Source organism: Erpetoichthys calabaricus, chromosome 10 (assembly GCF_900747795.2).
Source record: "Erpetoichthys calabaricus chromosome 10, fErpCal1.3, whole genome shotgun sequence".
Lineage (NCBI taxonomy): Eukaryota > Metazoa > Chordata > Cladistia > Polypteriformes > Polypteridae > Erpetoichthys > Erpetoichthys calabaricus.
The window spans coordinates 146,376,947-146,396,697 of record NC_041403.2 but is presented as its reverse complement, the minus strand read 5'-3'; the positions used below and the strand labels follow the sequence as shown (position 1 = coordinate 146,396,697).

The window sequence follows — 19,751 nt, the reverse complement described above, 5'->3', positions numbered from 1 at the left end:
AAGTGGATATTATTGGAGATTGTAGTAGTTAGCATATTACCCTAAAGGTAGGCGGGGCTACACTGGAGAGTTACGGAAGGAGCGCTGAGCCAGAAACCCCTGGAACATTCGCGCTGTACTTTACATTTACAATCCCAGAACTTTCGAAAATGCAGATGAAGACTGCCGGAGGAGAATATACATGCCATCTAGTAGAAAATAAAGGGGATCACGGAGATGGACACAACACCCGGCGCTGGAGGACGGTCGAGAAAAAAAATCGGAAAATGTGCAATAGCCCATAGTTAATTGTCATTTTACTGGGAGATTTCCACGGCTTTAACAGGAAGAGGTTAATTCTTATGAAGTGCGGCCGTGAACAATTCATTGTGAAATAAACTTTCCTGTTAATAGGCTAAACTGTCATTTGGTGTACGTCTCAATCCTGTAATCTCGGTGCTAGTTACAACATATGTAAACTTACGCAGAGTGCACATACATATAATAGATCATATAAATAACAATTACAAACGCCTCTTGGTGCAGTAGCAACACAAAAATGTGTACTAAAACATTAACTACGTTTCATATAAACGGTGCTGTTTCAATGTGTCTACGTATTCTGACTTTGGAGTAAATACGACTGGAATTCGGCTAACAGTGTCTCTTCCAAAGTGAGCCATCTCATAAACTAAAAAAACCTTTTAGGCATACAGTATATGCATTTTTTTCCCTTTAACAAAGGTACGGTGGCCGAGAAGTCCATAGTGGATGAGAACGTATATGGTAATACCCAACACTATATTTTTAGCAGAACACGAGGAGAGCGACGTTTTTGAGAAAAGCGAACGGATGAGCGGAATAGAAAGTGAAACCAAATAAGGACGAAAGGCGTGTCTACTTGTGCCGGTCTACTGGGTGCGGTATGTGCGCAAACCCGTCGAAACGAGCTCATCGGCTTTCGTACTTTTAATTAGGAGACTGAAAACATCCTTTGCCTTGCAGGAAGAGCGGAGTGTAAGCAGTGCGTGGCGCAGGCGCGTCTCCTTCTCGTAGTCAAACACCGGCGTTCTGCGTCTGTGTGCTATTGGGGTCGGCAGTCCCACACCGAAGTGTTTTAATTTCATCGGCTTTCTTTTTCTTCTTAGGAGGATGCCGAGTAAGTCACGCTCATGTTCGGTCCCTGAACTTAAGGAGGCCGGCAATGAGCTCTTCAGAAGTGGTCAATACGGGGAAGCGGCCGCACGTTATACACAGGCCATCGCACAGCTCTCCGCCGGTGAGTTCACGAACTACCCGAGGACAGGAGGGTGCTTGTCATTATGACGTATTTACATTTTGCTCGAAAACTAGTTATTTTATAACAAATTATAATGTTAGGTTGGTTAGCTAAACAGAGTAAGCATATCCAACGGGGTTGCACGAGGTTTTGTACCGTGAATGGTGACCGTGGGTGGCGAAGGAGTCTGATCAGTATAAGGCTGTGCCTGCCATTATGGAATAGGTTTATGGGGGTGTTAAACCGTAGCATAAAATAATCGGTGAGCCTGGTGGTAGAGCGTGGCAGGGGAGGTGGTGGCGGCTAGCGCAGACACGATACTTTGGGACTGACTTAACAACCGATGATTCAATAGGGGCTACGTAATCCCCGGCCTCGGAATCCTTAAGATACTCGGACCACAATGTGTCAACTACACTCCGATTCATAAGCAGCGAAGTGCTAGTGTAGCATACAAGCCAGGAACAACTGCATGCCTTGGTCAGTTTAAACGCTTGTGTATCATAACAACTGTAAATTCTAGCACTGTGACATAGTACACCCAGAGATGCCGAGACATCTAAAAATCTTCATTTCAATTTAATATATTCAAAATGCAATATACATTTAAAATACTAAATTTTCAGAGTAACATGATTGCCATCTTCCTTAAATATAAATATGTAATAAAAATGCTCCAAGTCCCTTGCAGGTTAGCTAACAGAAAAATCAAATGCACATTCAAATGTAATTGAAATTCAGGCAAGAATGCAACATCCTTAGTACTGTATGTAGTTTTCACCTTAGGTTTTGTCCCCGTTAGTCTACCTGGCTTGTTATATTTGAAAGCTAACATAGAAAGATTTTCTTTAAATGTTCTAGATTTTCTTTAAATTTTGTAGGTAAGAGCAACCCAGAGGAGCTTGGCATCTTGTATTCAAATCGTGCAGCATGCTACCTGAAAAATGGCAACTGTAGCGAGTGTATCAAAGATTGCACAGCGTGAGTACCCTACTGATTCTTTCTTTATATGGTAAATTGCATGTCTGGAATAGGCAAGGCCCTAGGGAAGACTGTTTTTAATTAGTCATATGTTCGAGTCACACTGTATAAATATTGGATATGTTAAGCCTGAGTAGTATTAGTGCAGCAAAACCCACTGATAAGTTTCAGCATGTATAAAAATGCAGTAATATTTTTAGACAAGAGTATAATGGATTAAAACAAAGGTTATTTTATTCTGCAGTATTAATATACAAAAGCCTCAGATCTGAACATACAGTAAGATTAACTGAAAGCTGATAAAATAACTTGTCCTAGATCTGTGCTTCAAAACATGTTATCAATTCGAGTTGAGACAAGTTCCATATGTTAGCTCCCTGGTATACAGTGAACACATTTGAGTTTTCAGTCAGTATTATAAATACAACAGATTCTACTTTTGAATGCATAAATCTGCTATCGGCACCTTTGCACCATTAAAAGGGTGCTTAAATCATGAAGAAAGAGAAGAGCAGTTTAACATTTCAGATTAATACTTTCATAATAGATATGTCTAATATTTATTAATAATTTTTGTTGCATAGTCAATTGATTGGATTACTGACCTTTTTTTTAAATGAAAAATGTGAGCCAAGTGCATATATCCTACTAGTATGCCATCTATCATCTTGTTCAAAGTAATTACGCTAGGAAAATATCCATTGTCATCACTGCTGAGGAGGCCAGTTAAAGAGAAACAGCATCTTTTCAACAGACTAACTTTCTCTCCCTCTTCTGTTTAGTGTCTTTAATACATGATGTTCCTCTGTATTTCTATATACTGTACAGTACATTCTACCCACTGAAGACAGAACTGTTATCTTAATCACAGCTCTTGGTGCACCAAGGCTTTGGGGAAGAAAAAAAAAATGTATGAGCAACTAAGATTATCTATCTAAAATATTGCTAGGACAAGATCTGAATTTTGATCAGCGTCATCAAGAGCATGCCCCATTATGACTATGGCTTAGGAATGCCCTACACTTGGCTGCAACTAGAAACAATTTGCTTAGTTGTCAGACATTCCTAGATTTACCAAAACCACCATATCCTCTAAACCAGTGTGGTTTCAGTGCCAAATGTTTTATTAATGTTTTTATCGTATATATAGTGTTTGCTAGCATGTTTGTTTATGGGAAAACAGCAGAATTTCTGAGCAACAGACACTTTGTCCCCTTTTAGTCCATTGTTTTAACAATTAACTTTACCTTGCTCTGAAGCAGTGGTCATTCACTGTTTAAACAGGTAGCTATCAAAGAAGATGTAACAAACTTCTTGCTAGATTATGATTTTTCCTAGACTCTGTAGAAAACAAAAAATGAGGAAAGGCCATTGAAAAAGATGGGTGGTGTGCTGGCATTTGAGCTTGGAACCGAGTAGTTTTGCTGTCTTGAGGATTGCTACAACTCCACACAAGTAGCAGAATTTGGTAATGTTATATGCTACTTCAAAAACGAAAGTTAGATCTGTCCCATCATAAAAAGGATTTGAATAAATTTTTACCAACAGGAAACTAGAAAGTTTTTATTTTTTGTAAACTATACGTTTGATTACTTTCTCTCTCAAACATAGCTACAGTGCAAGAGGTAAAATATTGATGAGGAAGAATCAGCTTTGCCATTGGATCCAATCAGTAGATGATCATTCAACTCAAAGTTGATCCATTTTTCAGTGGCAACACAATTGAGCTGGTTTTCCTCACACTGATAAACTAAGCTTCACTTTGTATGGTGTGTTGTTCTGCCATTCAGCTCTTTTCTTAGGTTTCATTTTTGCAGAAACAAAGAAATCATTGTTGATATACTACACTAAAACAAACTCTGGCAAGCTATGCATAACCAATGATAGCGAGGAGGGTCATAAAACGAGTCATTTTAATTTTGAAAATTATATGAATGTTGGCTTTTAAGATTTCTGCAACAGTGACAGCACTGTCTAATAAACTAGCTTAAATAAATGATTGAATTTGGAAATTTTAGATGCATAGGGCAGCAGAAACCTAACACAGGCAGACATAGGACTAATAATACAATTCAAGCACTCAAAAAAAAATTATATACAGTGCAGAAATTGCAAAATTAACTTAGAACAAAAAATGAACATTGTGTATGGCTGCTCTTTGTTTAGTTTATCTCAGGGGATTTTAAACCTAAGGAGGCACAAAATGTTGCTTCATATTGCCATACAGCTATGCACATAAGATGATAGAAGCCACTAATTCACTGTGGCTATTATCAAGGACAATGATTGCTCTAGTGGTTTACAATAACCAAGAGATGGTGGTGGGTCAGTCTGATTTATTATGACCTATTTTATTTCTATTCTCCTTAGGTCTTTGGAATTGATACCCTTTGGGATTAAACCACTGTTGAGGAGGGCTGCAGCCTATGAAGCTTTAGAGAGGTATCATCTGGCATATGTTGACTACAAAACTGCCTTGCAGGTGGACATCGGTGTACAAGCAGCTCATGATGGCATAAATAGGTAACAGGGAAGATGTTTCAATATTTGCACATTTTAAACACTTGAATTAGATGGCAGTGCCTTCTACTCTACTTTGGTTATAACAGACTGAAGACACATTTTTCAGATGACTGAAGTGTGATACTAGGTCTTACTTGCTTATTGATTAATTAAACAAGATGGTGTATGTCATTGTTAATTCCCTGAACTTCCATCTAAACATACAGCCTAATAAGCTTATATAGTGACTATAAAATCTATTTAATCCCATTTTCAAACTTGTAAACATTCTGTTGCTTACTAGTATGGAAACTTAATACAGCAATTAGTCATTTAACCAAAATCAATTCGGCCAAACAAAATTACTAATTTTTAAGGATATGGTACACCTACTGTGCTGTAAAAGGTATGTCTGTCTTTTTGAGTTCCTCTACTATTATGACACCAAATGTTTAAAGTAAAATATTAGAAAATTGGGTGCCTGAGTATACAAGTATTTTTTTTAAAAAAGTAACTTCTTATCTAACACCAACTAACACTGAAAAAGTAACATCTAGTTTAATCAACCCAATTTAAAGGGATAATCACAGTCAGCCCTGCTCAGTGTAAACTTCACTTTATATTGACTCTTGCCATCAAAGATTCAATGAACATCGTAATGCACAATTAAAGGAACTTCTGAAGAAAATAGTTTTTTCATAGCTGTCAGTCTGAAAAGTACAACAAAGACTATTTGAACCGCTGTGAGAGACATCATCTTTAAATGGAACACTTGGAACAACAGTGGATAGTAACTGACGTAGCAAATATGTGCACTCCCAAATGTATAGCAATCATCCAGAAATTCACAAAAAGTTCCTATAAAAAAAAAAAAAAATCCAAACAAGCTGCAGCCTTCCTTGCCTCTGGAAAGATCAGTGTTCAGGATTCCACAATTGGAAAGACATGTGGCGAAAATGGGCTTCTTTGGAGAATAGCAAGATGGAAACCAACCCCTGTTCACCAAGAAGCCTAATGCTGAAATTATCCCCCCCCCCCCCCGAAACATCACTCAATAACCCAGAATGACAAAATAAAAACAGTATTTTACAAATTTTTGCCATTATTGTCACAAGTATTCCGGCCCTTGGTTATGACAATTGAGTGACTCAGGTGCATGCCTTTCTTTTGATCGTCACTGAGATATTTCCACACTTTCCACCTGTGTTTACTTCATTTGATTTAAGATTTTACAGTAGACAAACTGCATAAACCAAGCCATGAGTTCAAAGGAAGAGCACAGACACAGGATTGTATCGAGACACAGACATGATGTGGACTACAAAAATTTCTGCAGTATTGAAGGTTCCCAAAAGCAGTTTCCTCCATCATTCCTAAATGGAAGATGCTCTGAACAACCACATCTCTTCCTAGAGTCGAGCAGCAGGCCAAGCTGAAAATCAGGAGAGATTGACTTTGGTATGACAGATGATCAAAAACCCAACAGTCACTCTGGCTAAGCTCCAGAGAACCAGTGTGGAGATAGGGAAACTTCTAGCAAGACAACCACTGCTACAACACTCCACCAAATCTGAGATTTATGAAATCCTCCCCACCCCCCGCCGCCAGTAGAAGACAAATGAAAGGCCACTGCTCATTACCTATACCATGCCATTAGAACAGTGAAGCATGGTGGTAGCAGCAATAAGATGTGGGTTTGCTGGTCAGTGGCTGGGACTACAGCAGGGTTGAGGGGTAGGTGTCAACCGATTGTGTCCATTCTACCTGATAGAGCTTGAGAGGATCTGCCGAGATGCATAGCAGAAAAAATTCCAAATCCAGGTGGGCAAAGCTTGTTGTGTCAGACCCAAAAAGTTTGAATTGCTGCCGAAGGTGCTTCAACTAAGTACTCAGTAAAAGGAAGTGAAAACATGATTGTAAATGATTTAGCACCATTCAAAAATGTGAAAAAACTGAAATGTTCTAAATACTTTCTGAAGTCACTGTATAGGTTTCAATGGGGCGGGAGGTGGTGAACTTACCTCTCAAGATGCTGGCAAATAAAGTATACATACACATTCAGAGTATATTACCAAAAACCCTCAAGCACAACAGGATGGTATGATTGATTTGTACAGCTAACCTTCCCTTACCCTGTTCTGGCCAATTAATTACCATGGACCAATATGGTTTAATAAGGTGGCTAGTGAGCAGTACTGCACAGTTTGTTTATTTTCTGGCTTTTCTCAGCCCCAAGCTTGACTGCGACACTTCCCAATCCACCCAACTCTGGCTTTATGTACATTGTTTTGGGAACGTCAGTAATGATATGTTAGCAAAGCATGTGGTGAACAGGTAGTTGTATAGCTCATGCTGTGCAGGCAAGACACCAATTGTAATCTTAAGCACTGGGGTGAATATTGGAGAATAGGTTGACAGTTTGGGTTGTGTATTTTGCAAATGAAGAGATTTTTTTTTTCACCCCCTCCATTGAAATTCACTTTATAGTGTAAACTGGAACAAAAAAGTTGTGTTATACAGTGTATTTGTATCTTTTATTGTGCTTAAGTTTATGGTCTAAGACAAAGATCAAATTGATATTTTGGTGCTGTAAGCCAGGCATTTTATTCAAAATTGTGAAATATATTTTTAAGAATTAAAATACTGAAGCGTAATACTTAAATATCTGAATTATTTTTTTTTTAGAATGACAAAAGCCTTAACTGAAAAAGATGGGCTGAACTGGCGTAATAAACTCCCTGCGATTCCTACTGTACCTCTCTCAGTCAGAGAAAAACTGAATGAAGGCAAAGTTAAAGGGGACAAAATCACACGCACACAACAAAACCATGCTCCACCAGGTGAGGGAAAAGGTAAATTTTTCAAAAAATTTTGCTACTCCTTTTACTCATTTCCATAGGTTGACTGAATAGTTTAAATTTATTGATGGGCTACAATCTACTATATTGCTACTTGGAAGCATGAGAGTACATGTAGGATGACAATCTCACAGCTAAAGACTCAGTTTTCCCACGTGCACTTACTCATTACACACACTGCTCCCCAACAGTGCATCACAAGCTGCCTGCACATCACAATATTTTAACAATACATAATACAGAATTTAAAAAACTTCAATACAGAAGAACATTAAAATTAATACATTAACATTACGTTCTGTGGTTTCCATTTTGAACAGGTTTTTCAATTTTATTGGCATTATGCATTATTGTTCACTGTTCTTCCTAATCTGTAAATTGAAGCAATATTTGAAGCACTTATGCCACTTTGTAAACATTTTAATAATTTCAGTATTTTATGAAAATTCCAACATCACACGTTTACATTTATCAGCCATAACAATGTATATTAGATTAATTATAATAAGAGAAAAGCTACGAAATGCTATTAAAACTGAAGGTACATAACTGACACCGATTTGAAAATGCAGCCTGATACGTGGTGCTGTGGAAGAAGGGAGAGTTGTTCCAATGTGCAGAGCTCATAGCACAGCAGTAGTAGCCTAGTACAGTAATAAGTAGGGACTGACAGTTAATCAAGTGACGGATAATTGAGATCTTACTGTACTGTAATAACATTAAACCAAATGTTTAAAAAAAAAACATTGACATTTTGTCAAAGGAACACTGCACTTTTCACCCTGGCTTTAATAAAAGATGTAGTGAAGAATAGGCCTGGAAAACTGCAAAGCAAGCAGTTTGTACTTGCTGATAATAGTAGGTGTGTGACACAGTACTAGTAATGCTTTCCAGTCCCCAGTGAAAAAAAATTAACATCCTAAAACAGACATCCCTGCAGAATAGAAATGCAAATTAAGGTAACTGGTTGAAAGTTTAGTGTACACCACATCCAATAGAGAGCTGCCCTACCTCTCCTACAACAGTGTTGGGTTAGGATTTAAATGCAGTTAATTGGAACATTTTCATTTTGTATACCTTCCACCATACACTAGGAGTAATTCTTTCAAAACCCGGCCCCTAAACATAAATGCCATAGGCAAAACCCGTGATGATTTAGTGCCTATTTATCCCACTATCACATATATGCACCCTTTAACTGAGAATTTATACATCAGTTATTTGTTTCTATTCAGTTAGTGTTGTGGTCGGACTAGAATTCTCCAGCTGTGTGATTCCAAAGTGCAAAATACTGTGGTACTGATGCAAGATGAAGGGTACAGTTTACAGCTAAACTGCACCAGACTTTGTGGTTCTCAAAGATCCCTGCTCCCATGTACAAACTTGCTTGGTGAAAGTTGTTCTTATCCAGCTTGAACCTTTTTTTTTTTATGAAAAATAGTTTGGATGATTTTCAGTCTGGTTTTAGAGTTCATCATAGCACAGAAACTGCAATATTAAAAGTTTTATAATGATTTTAATAACATTCTTGTGATGCTGCAGTCTCGACTCTGTTGGATCTTACACTGGCATTTGATACTGTGGACCACATAATTCTCTTACGTTTGAGTCAGTAAGTGGGGTTCAGGTTGTTGCCCTTGAATGCTTGAAGTCCTATTTAACAAATCATAGTGAGTCTTCATTCTTCTCAGTCCCTCTTAACTCTGGTGTTCCACAAGGTTCCATTATTAGAAAATATGGCTTTTTATTTTTATGCTGATGACACAGCTTTATCTGCCATTTAAAACACTACAGAGGTTTAGCACACCTTTTACATGTGTTTAAATGAAACAAAATCCTAGATGGCAATCAATTCAGCTCAATGAAAAGAAAACAGACATATTGGTTTTTGGAAATGCTGAAATTAACGTTTCTAAATAATGCTTTTGGGCCTCTGGTATCATAGGAGAGACCTTCTACCAAAAATGTGGAGTTTATATTTGAGTGAACGTTTAAATTCTATAAATCAATGCTGTAGTTAGCTCCAGTTTCTGTCAGTTGAGACTTATCAAAGGTCAGGGGCTTTTTTTTTTTTCTCAAAATGACCTCGAAAAAGGAGTTCACATGTTTATAAGCTCTAGGTTAGATTATAGTCCATACATTGGGGTTGATCAGGCATCCTTACATTACCTACAGATGGTGTACAGTGCTGTGGACATTTTTTTTTTAAAATTTGCAGTGACAAATGTGACCATATTTCTCCAGTACTCGCCTCTCTTCACTGACTGTTTTCAAATGGATTTTAAAATTGTTCAAATGCCTAAAATGGACTGGTGCCTTCTTACCTCTGATATTTTAAAAATGTACACCCCAAAGAGACCACTTAGGGTGTCTAGCCAGTTGCTCCTAATGATAGATACTTTATTAGTCCCAAGGGGAAATTCATATACTCCAGCAGCAGCATACTGATACCCAAAAAAAAAATTAAATTAAAAAGAGTAATAAAAATGCAGGTAAAAACAGACAACTTTGAATAACATTAACCCCCGGTGGAATTGAAGAGTCGCATCGTTTGGAGGAGGAATGATCTGTCAGTGGAGCAGGACAGTGACAACAGTCTGTCGCTGCAGCTGTTCTTCTGTCTGGAGATGATCCTGTTTAGTGGATGCAGTGGATTCTCCATTATTGACAGGAGCCTGTTGAGCGCCCGTCGCTCTGCCACAGATGTCAAGCTGTCCAGCTCCATGCCAACAATAGATTCTGCCTTCCTCACCAGTTTGTCCAGGCGTGAGGTGTCCTTTATGCTGCCTCCCCAGCACACCACTGCGTAGAAGAGGGCGCTCGCCACAACCGTCTGATAGAACATGTGGAGCATCTTATTGCAGATGTTGAAGGACGCCAGCCTTCTAAGGAAGTATAACCGGCTCTGTCCTTTCTTACACAGAGCATCAGTATTGGCAGTCCAGTCTAATTTATCATCCAGCTGCACTCCCAGGTATTTATAGGTCTGCACGGGTCCATGAGGGGTCTGGGCCTCCTAAAAATCCACCACCAGCTCCTTGGTTGTGCTGGTGTTCAGGTGTAGGTGGCTTGAGTTGCACCATTTAACAAAGTCCTTGATTAGGTCCCTATACTTCTCCTCCTGTCCACTCCTGATGCAGCCCACGACAGCAGTGTCGGCAGTGAACTTTTGCACGTGGCAAGACTGAGTTGTATTGGAAGTCTGATGTATATAGGCTGAACAGGATTGGAGAAAGTACAGTCCCCTGTGGCGCTCCTGTGTTGCTGACCACAATGTCAGACGTGCAGTTCCCGAGACGCACATACTGAGGTCTGTCTTTAAGATAGTCCACGATCCATGCCACCACCTATGAATCTACTCTCATCTCTGTCAGCTTGTCCCTAAGGAGCAGAGGTTGGATTTTATTGAAGGTGCTAGAGAAGTCTAGAATCATAAATTCTTACAGCACACTGTCTCTGTCCAAGTCGGAGAGGGATCAGTGTAGCATATAGATGATGGCATCCTCCGCTCCCACCTTCTCTTGATACGTGAACAGCAGAGGGTCGAGGGCGTGTTGAACCTGAGGCCTCAGGTGGTGATGCAGCAGCCTCTCCATGGTCTTCATCACATGTGACGTCAGAGCAACAGGCCGGAAGTCATTTAGCTCACTAGGACGTGATACCTTTGGGACTTGGGTGATGCAAGATGTTTTCCAAAGCCTCAGGACTCTCCCCTGTTCCAGGCTCAGGTTGAAGATGCGCTGTAGAGGACCCCCCACCTCCGACGCACAGACCTTCAGCAGTCGTGGCAATACTCCATCTGGACCCGCTGCTTTGCTGGCACGAAGTCTCCTCAGCTCTCTGCTCACTTGCACTGCTGTAATTGTAGGTGGAGATGTCTTTCCTATGCTGGTATCAGCAGAAGGATGGGTGAAGGGTGCAGTACACCGAGGTAGGAGTGAGAGTGGGTTAGGGTGGTCAAACCTGTTAAAGAAGTTGTTCATTTGGTTTGCTCTCTTCACGTCTCTCTCGATGGTAGCACCCTACTTCGAGCTGCAGCCAGTGATGATCTACATCCCATCCCACACTTCCTTCATGCTGCTATTCTGCAACTTCTGCTCCAGCTTTCTCCTGTACTGCTCCTTCGCTGCCCTGAGCTGGACTCGGAGTTCCTTCTGCACGCACTTGAGCTCATGCTGATCACCGCCTTTCAAAGCCCTTTTCTTCTGGTTCAAAAGGCCCTTGATGTCACTTGTAATCCATGGCTTGTGGTTAGCATAGCAGCATACAGTTCTTACTGGAACTACAATGTCCTACAGAAGTTGACGTAGTCAGTAGTGCAGTCAATAACCTCCTCAGTGTTCTCACTATGTGATCCCTGCAGGATATCCTAGTCTGTAGTTCCAAAGCATTCTCTCAGAGCCTTCTCTGCCTCAGGGGACCACTTCCTGAATGAGCATGTGGTTGTAGGTAGGACCCTCACTCTTGGTTTGTAGTGAGGCTGAAGCAGAACCAGGTTATGATCTGCTTTCCCAAGCGCAGGCAGCGGGGTGGCGCTGCATGCATCTTTAACGTTTGCATACAGTAAGTCAATAGTCTTATTTCCCCGGGTGTTACAGTCCACATACTGGGAGAAGGCAGGTAATGTTTTGTCCAGCGTCGCATGGTTAAAATCTCCAGCGATTAGCACAAGCGCCTCAGGGTGCTGCGTTTGTAACTTAGCAACAGCAGAATGGATGATGTCACTTGCTGTTTCCACGTCCGCCCGAGGAGGGATGTAAACAATAACGTTTCCAAACTCTCTGGGCAAGTAATAGGGACGCAAACTTACAGCCAACAGTTCGATGTCCCTGCAGCAAGTGGAGATTGACGTTAACATGTCCAGAGTTACACCACCGTGTATTGACAGAGAGCTAGACCTCCACCTTTGTGCTTCCCGCATGTACTTGCATCTCTGTCCGCTCTAACTGTGCTAAACCCGGGTAGCTCCACGTTAGCATCTGGGATGGTGGTAGTTAGCCACGTTTCGCAAAAACACAACAAACAAACTGCATTCTCTGTAGGTTCTGACATTTTTCACCAGCGCAGCCAGTTTGTCGATCTTATTTGATATTGAGTTCACATTTCCCATGATCACAGAAGGCACCGAAGGCGTAAAACACCACTTTCTCACAAGCCACTTCATTTTTAGCGTAGTGCCGGTTCTGCTGCCATGATACCACCTTCTTACCTCGTCGGGTAAATAGGGAACCACACCGGCACTGGCATTTGTTCTCAGCGCTTGAAGTTGAAGTGTGTCCAGGGAACGAATCCACATAAAAATAAAGTGATGGGATTGATCAATAAAAAAAGAAAAAAAATAAAAGTAGAAAAATAGTCGTACACGGAGCTGCTGAAAAGGCTGCCACTCTCGGCGGCGCCTGATGTAATCCATGGTTGCTAGATCAAAGTATAAACGGAAAGGTAACAGGGCTTTTTTGGTAGCTGCTCCCTCTCTGTGGAATAGTTTTCCAGAGTTCTGTATATCAGAATGCCCCGCTCCCCCTTTAATCACATTTAAGTCATTACTGAAGCCTTACTTCACCCTGGTTTTTGAATCAGTGGTGTAAACGAGTAATTTTTTTTCTCTTCTTGCTATTTTCATTTATCCTATTTTCCTTTATTTTTAATTCTGACTGATTTTTACGTGATTTTATTTTTCATTGTAAAGCACTTCGGCCAGTATTGGTTGTTTTTTTTTTTAAATGTGCTTTATAAATTCATTCTTGTTACTATAATAGTTTCAACTATATTTGTGTATTATCAAGTTACCTTTTATGGTATTTGTCCACATTTTTACCATAGGCATGAACTGCTGTACTCTTTGTAAGAATCAATTATGTTTGGATGTCTGAGTCATCAAATAGAAATTTTTATTCCTAAATTTTCATGTTCTGATCTTTTTATCTCTTGTGTACAACTGATTGACTGTAGTGACATTTTGGATCTGCTCCTAGCTCAAACAAAAAAATCACGACCACTACTTCCACTCGAATTATTGTGAAGTTTTAGCTATGAAATGGGGACAGGATCCATGACATCTTAACCTAAAATCACAACATTGTTTTACTTGTTTTATGAAGGGGGGGAACTAACTAGTAGTTAAATGTTAGATTCTAATTTTAATCACAAATGTAAAATGTCCATGTATTAAAGTTAAAGTACTCTTAAAATGGCAAATATTTAGCAGATGGTTCTTTAAGATTACAGAATTTTAAATTCATTGTCAGTAAAGCAGCTGGGGTTTTCCATTCATTAGATGAAGATCTTACGTACATACACAAACAAACACATTGGCCTGAAACTATGGCTAGGTTACATGAAATAGCAATTTGCAAGACCCCATGCCTTCACGGGCTATTTCGCCATACTCGTGCTCTCCCTGGGGGAAGGGTCTTGGATTGGTGGTTATTTTCCTTTAATGTAGTGTAGCCTTGTCCATGTGGAACTGCATCCTAACTCTGCCATCTCAGGGAGTGGTTCGAGAAGAGGGAATATCAACTGAAAATTTCTCACTATTGCTAGCAACTCTTGAGCCATCATTCTTTTCCACCTTTGTTGCATGTTTAATGATATATCTGCACCTACCCATCAATAGAAATACAAGTAGAGGTCTGTAACCACCGCCTCCACCTCCACACCACAGAACTTAGCTAAACTAATAGTGTCACTTTTTTTTTCTCTCTCTTAATATAATGAATATACCACCACTAGTATTTCTGGTTAAAGCCATTTTAGCTTATGCTTTTAGAACAGTGACCATCACAATTACATTGTAATTGTGTTCTACACTTCCTTTTTAGCTTCCAGCACTGATGTAATAAAACGGGCCTTATCTTTGAAGGAAGAAGGCAATGCATTTGTGAAGAAAGGTGATCATAAATCTGCTGTGGAAAAATATACCGAAAGTCTGAAAATGAACCCAAAAGAAGCCACAACATTAACCAACAGGTAAAACTTTCATACAGTACATTAGTAATTCCATTGCTAGATTGCCAGTTACTTGCTGCAATAGGCTTATGATAAAACACAGGACATGTAACCAGTTAACAACAATCACATTTAATAGGGACTATAAACATTTCTAAAAGCAAAAACTAGTATTTTCTTTGCTTGTTTGAATTTTACAGCTGAACATTTGGCACAAGTATAGTTCTCAAATTATATTTTTCCCTATACTAACTGAAACACTGGCAGGAACTGCATCTGGAGATAAGTTAGAACATTTCTGTCAAAAGTATTTGTGTTTTCCATTTTAAATTTGTTACAAGCAAGAAAATGCATGAATTATACAAGTTGGTATTTTTGTGAAAATACTAAGGAGGAACTCAAGCTGTCATATTCACATTATGGCTTTTTCAAACATACACTAAAATCTAGGATTAAATTATCCTTTATAAAAAGTTTAGCCATGCATATCAATAGGACCATTTCTCAAAATACTTAAACTTTCCTGTGAAAATAAAGTGGCTTTATTTCAATATATTTGCTGGATATCTCAAGAAAATTAGAAAAATCTCACATCCCTATCTCCATATTATCCCAGCTGTTAAACATTTTGAAATGGGAGAAACAAATCCAAGCCTGCCAGCATGGAGTGTGAAGCTGTCATTGAGAAGTAGTTACAAGAATCAAGAGTCATAAGGGAAATCACTTGGTTTGTAAGTTGATAAGAGTCACCCTCCACTACTCTTACTAGAAACATCCTTTAAGTGCGACAAACCCCTTAGAATGTCACGATCACCAGACAGTCCAGATCTAGGCCTCTAAACCTTCCTCAGCAACCCACCCCTCCTCCAGTATGTTGCATTGGCTTTACTTTACCAAATACAGCCTGACTCACTTTCATGTTAAATCTGAGGTGGATTTGGTGGAATGTACAAAAAAAATTTACACATTCATTCTTTAATGCAAGTTTACAAAATTGTGTGGGAACATATTTCAAATGATTGTACATTTGGATATCTTTCTCCAACTCAGGGCTCTTTGTTACCTTTCACTGAAAATGTATGCGGAGGCTAAAAGGGACTGCAGTGAGGCACTGAGACTGGACTACAATAATATTAAAGCTCTGTACAGACGTGCTCAGGCTCAAAAGGAGTTAAAGGTAAAGCATAAAGAGTCGTTGTATTAAAGCACAACAATAATTACTAAAATTAAATAGACCTGTTTTGATTTCATTTAATACAATTTAAGCATGTTCAATTTTCTGTAGTAGCAATTTTTTTTTTTTTTTTAAATTCTGCAGGATTATTCAGCTTGTGTTGCTGATCTGAAAGCATTACTGAAGATCGACCCAAAGAATACAGCGGTCCAGAAGTTACTGCAGGAAGTACAAAAAATTAAAAAGTGACATACGAGTTACAGCATAAATGCTTTGCAAAGCAACTGACTCTTGTGAGATATTACTATAATAGGCTGAAAACCAGTTTTACTTATCAGCCATGGAACACTTAAAGTGGATAATTTCTTTTCCCAGTATTTTCTTTAGCTTTTTTTGCAGTTTGTTGAAGTAATTTTTTTTGCTCTCCACTTTTTCCTTTTAACTGTTAGCGTGTCAGATTATTTTGAAAGACCGGAATAAATAAAATTCAAGTAGTCCTAACAATGTGTACCTGTTACCAGAATTAAAGATCTTCAGAAATTTATTCCTCAATCCTACTTCCATAAAAACATTGGATGAAAGAGCAAGGACAATGCCTGTAATACCATAAACACATGGATGTACATGTAGTTGATAAAAACCATGGTGATATGAATACAAAATTTGAAGCAACAACCAAGGTAAGGTAATTGTATCTTTACAAAATTTCTTAGCAACCACCTACTGTAGCTACTCAAAGCTACAAGTTACACATTGGACATTTTACAACTGGATGCAAAAGATTGGGGTAGTTATAACTGAACCAAAAGCCACTTTTAAGATGGCTGGAATAAATTGTTTTTGACAGTAGCCCCACAGACAGACATTTTATTGAATTTTTTTAAATTAATTTTATTGTATTAAAGTGGCAAGTTCAACTTAGAGTCTCAAACTCACTGTACATAATGGTCTCCCTTTCAGATAATTACACAAAGCCAAATGACCATGTCCAGTGCAATTTTTTTTTTTCTAAAAGTAAAATCTGACAATTTTCACAAATTGATATATAAAAGCAAGTGGTGATCTTGCAGCAGTTGATAATGTAACTAATCTTTTATTCATCCGATACACAAAACACAGTCCTCGGCTATGCATCTTTAACAAAAGGAAATGAATAAAGATGGTTGCCGCTTGTCAAAAGCAAAGTGCTATAAGTTGACTTGAAGGCCAAAACCTGTCTCCAGTTATAAAGTACCCACCTTAAAGATGCAACTGTCCTTGTAAAAATTAAGTGCAACTGCAAGAATGTATTATGAACATATTAATGTAGCATTTTACTGTATGCAAATGTAAGTTATAAATTCCCCCAATAACACTCCTGTAAGTTTGATGTTTTGGCACATGCCATCACAGAAATTTTTATGAAATATGCATTTAAATGCATTGAACACAATGTGCCAGTTCAGAATATATGCTAAGCACATGCCTTAATAATTAGAAATAAAATTTGGGCACGGCGTTAACATATAACATGAGTACTTTATACAAAAATATCTTGGCTCCTTAAATGTGGAATTAACAAAAACGTTTATATGTTAAATGTAATTAAGACTTAATGACATTATGCTACAAGGCCTGAAAAATAATCAGGTTTGACACAGACGGCAAAAAGGGCAGCATTTTAGAGGTCTTAAAGTACACCCCACCATTTTGGTATTTCAGCCTACAGTGCAGAGGTAGTTAAAACTATTGCTTGATGATATATGTCAAAATGACAGCGATTGCTTTTACAGATCAATTCAGGTAAGGTTTCACAAATTACTCAAAAGCTGTGGAAGAGTTCTGCTTGTGAAGACAGGACATATCACTGGGAAGTTATCACTTTAGCTTCAAATTTCAGATGCAGTGAAAGCTGTATTTTAGCAAACTCATCTGTCTAAAAGTTAAGATTTTTGGATTAAGTGTCATATGCCCTGCCATTTTACAGGCACAACTCATGTATCATATGGACATGTCCACAGTGATGGGTAATTTTGACTAGTATACCTCAATATTCCAATTTTTAAGCCAGAGATCCAGGTCACTGTGACAAAAGGCACCCACTTAGTTGCAAAATGATTTTATAGGTCTAGAACTTTACATTTTTAGCCAATAGTTTCTGCAGTCAAGGCAGTTATCCCATTTTATACTGTGAATTGCTTTTCAGCAAATCCTTGTTTGAAATGTGGTTGTACAGAACTTTGGAAAATTAAAGTCTTTGGTTGAATCTGTATACTTCAAATAAACTCCTTTGCTACCTACATTGTTGCACTGAAATATCAATGGATGGAAGGCAGTATAAATACCTGAATTCTTTAATAATGAAGAGACACAATGTATGCAAGTAATCTAGCCTACCATCCCCGACAAACCAGGTGCTTAAATTGTTGTTACATTCAATTTTAACAATGCTAATAAACCCTATAAAAGTTTAGGGGAAACTTAAGAAAATCCAGTTTAGTAAATACTAACTTTTCATTTATTATTTAATGCCCAAACAAAACATGAATATTCAGCTTTCATAACCACTAGAACAGAACATCATTTCCACAAACCTAAACTTACAACTTCAAAACAGTCTGCCAAAATTTTGTTATGCGAGTATTCCTTTAGCTGGAATCTTTGTTCCATTAACCTGAAAAATCAAAGGAGAGAAATGGATGACAACACATCAGTGGCAAATTCTTCAGTGATTATTCCCATTAAGTAGAAGCAGCTATCATGGAAAATTACTAATACAGGAAAGAATGAAGTTCTCAGTGTATTTATTTTTACCCCTTTATTAAATACTGGCTCAAACAACTTAGATTTAATAAAGCATATTTCTCTACATTTAAAAAAATTATGTTAGAGGTCCTTCTACTAGAATCTACTGTTTCATTATAGATAGATTCAGGCTGTCCTAGAATCAACTGAAATGTAGGAAGTAAATGTTACAGTTTGAGATGTGCACTGCTGAAATCTACCTAGAAACAGTAAACTACAGGAAATTTTCATCCATCAGTATCAAATATTACATTAATGCTTGAATGCAAAACACCACTAAAAAGCAACCTGTTGCAATATATATTTTGTGATAAATGCGCAGTAAACTAAAACCAAAAAAAAAGTTTAGTCCGATAAAAGGCATACATATTTCACTTTTATAAATGACTTGAGTGCACTGCATGCATATGCTTATACACTGCTTCATTATATGGTGAACACTGAATTAATTTTTTTCCCTACCCCGATTCTTTAAAGAAATTAAGGACATCCACTTGGGTCAAGCAATTATTCTAACAAAAGTATTCTAGATGCTGACAGAAGTGTTAGTACATTTAACCATAATGTAAAATCCCTTTCCCAAATGTATATTTAGGGTACAATGAGACTTTTGTTTTTCTACTGTAAAATGTACTATTCAGACACATGGTTGTCTTATGTACATTTGCATATCAGAAAGTTAAATCATTACTTTCAGACAGTATGTGTTCCTGAAAGCATTTTATTCCTTTTCTATAGTCTTCCATCAAGACTTGTAAGCATTATACATAACACCTTTTTTTAAAAAAAAAACATTGAAATTTATAACAGGTTACTCAAGAGTTCTTTCAAAAGGATTTGAACAGGAGTTGCTACAGTTATAAAGGTGGTTAGGAAATTGTTCCAATGTCACAATTTAAAAACACAGCTACTGTACTTGGTGATTTGCACTGTAAGTCATTAAAGCCTATTTTATTAAAAAAAAAAAAAAATGGCTTTACAAACAGATTTGTCTTGTAGGCAGCACTGGATTGGAAACACTAAACCCTTAGCTTAATATTGATTGTTTTGAATGTTCTCTAAAATTGAAGATGAAATTCTACATCTTAAAGTGATAAAATCTATGCAGTTTGAACCTTATGAATGGAGTATGCAAATAAACAGTAAAACAAATGACTAGGGTAAATGTGTGAGTTTCTGTATATTCATAGGGTATTTTTCAGGTCTGGAAATAACACACAGACATTTAAATGCATAAAAAAAAAAG

General features: G+C 38.0%; 2 protein-coding genes across 4 annotated transcripts in view; one reads left to right on the top strand and one right to left on the bottom strand.

Annotated features, from left to right (window-relative positions):
* Positions 1–747: 747 nt before the first annotated feature.
* Positions 748–19,657, top strand: tomm34 (translocase of outer mitochondrial membrane 34). 2 transcript variants are annotated; one of them, XM_028812034.2, is made up of 8 exons: positions 748–902; positions 1,128–1,258; positions 2,140–2,239; positions 4,610–4,762; positions 7,427–7,593; positions 14,421–14,568; positions 15,598–15,724; positions 15,866–19,657. In XM_028812034.2, the coding sequence occupies exons 2-8, from the start codon at positions 1,132–1,134 to the stop codon at positions 15,968–15,970; spliced, it is 927 nt and encodes a 308-aa protein (XP_028667867.1). In that variant the 5' UTR covers positions 748–902; positions 1,128–1,131; the 3' UTR covers positions 15,971–19,657. The 2 variants fall into 2 exon arrangements, with proteins under 2 accessions (XP_028667867.1, XP_028667866.1); XM_028812033.2 differs by lacking the exon at positions 748–902 and adding an exon at positions 978–996.
* Positions 18,230–19,751, bottom strand: part of pabpc1l (poly(A) binding protein, cytoplasmic 1-like) — a 68,942-nt gene continuing 67,420 nt past the window's right edge. For both annotated transcript variants that reach the window (XM_028812030.2, XM_051932567.1), the window contains exon 16: positions 18,230–18,374. The gene's annotated coding sequence lies outside the window, so the exon portion shown is untranslated. The remainder of the gene's footprint in view (positions 18,375–19,751) is intronic.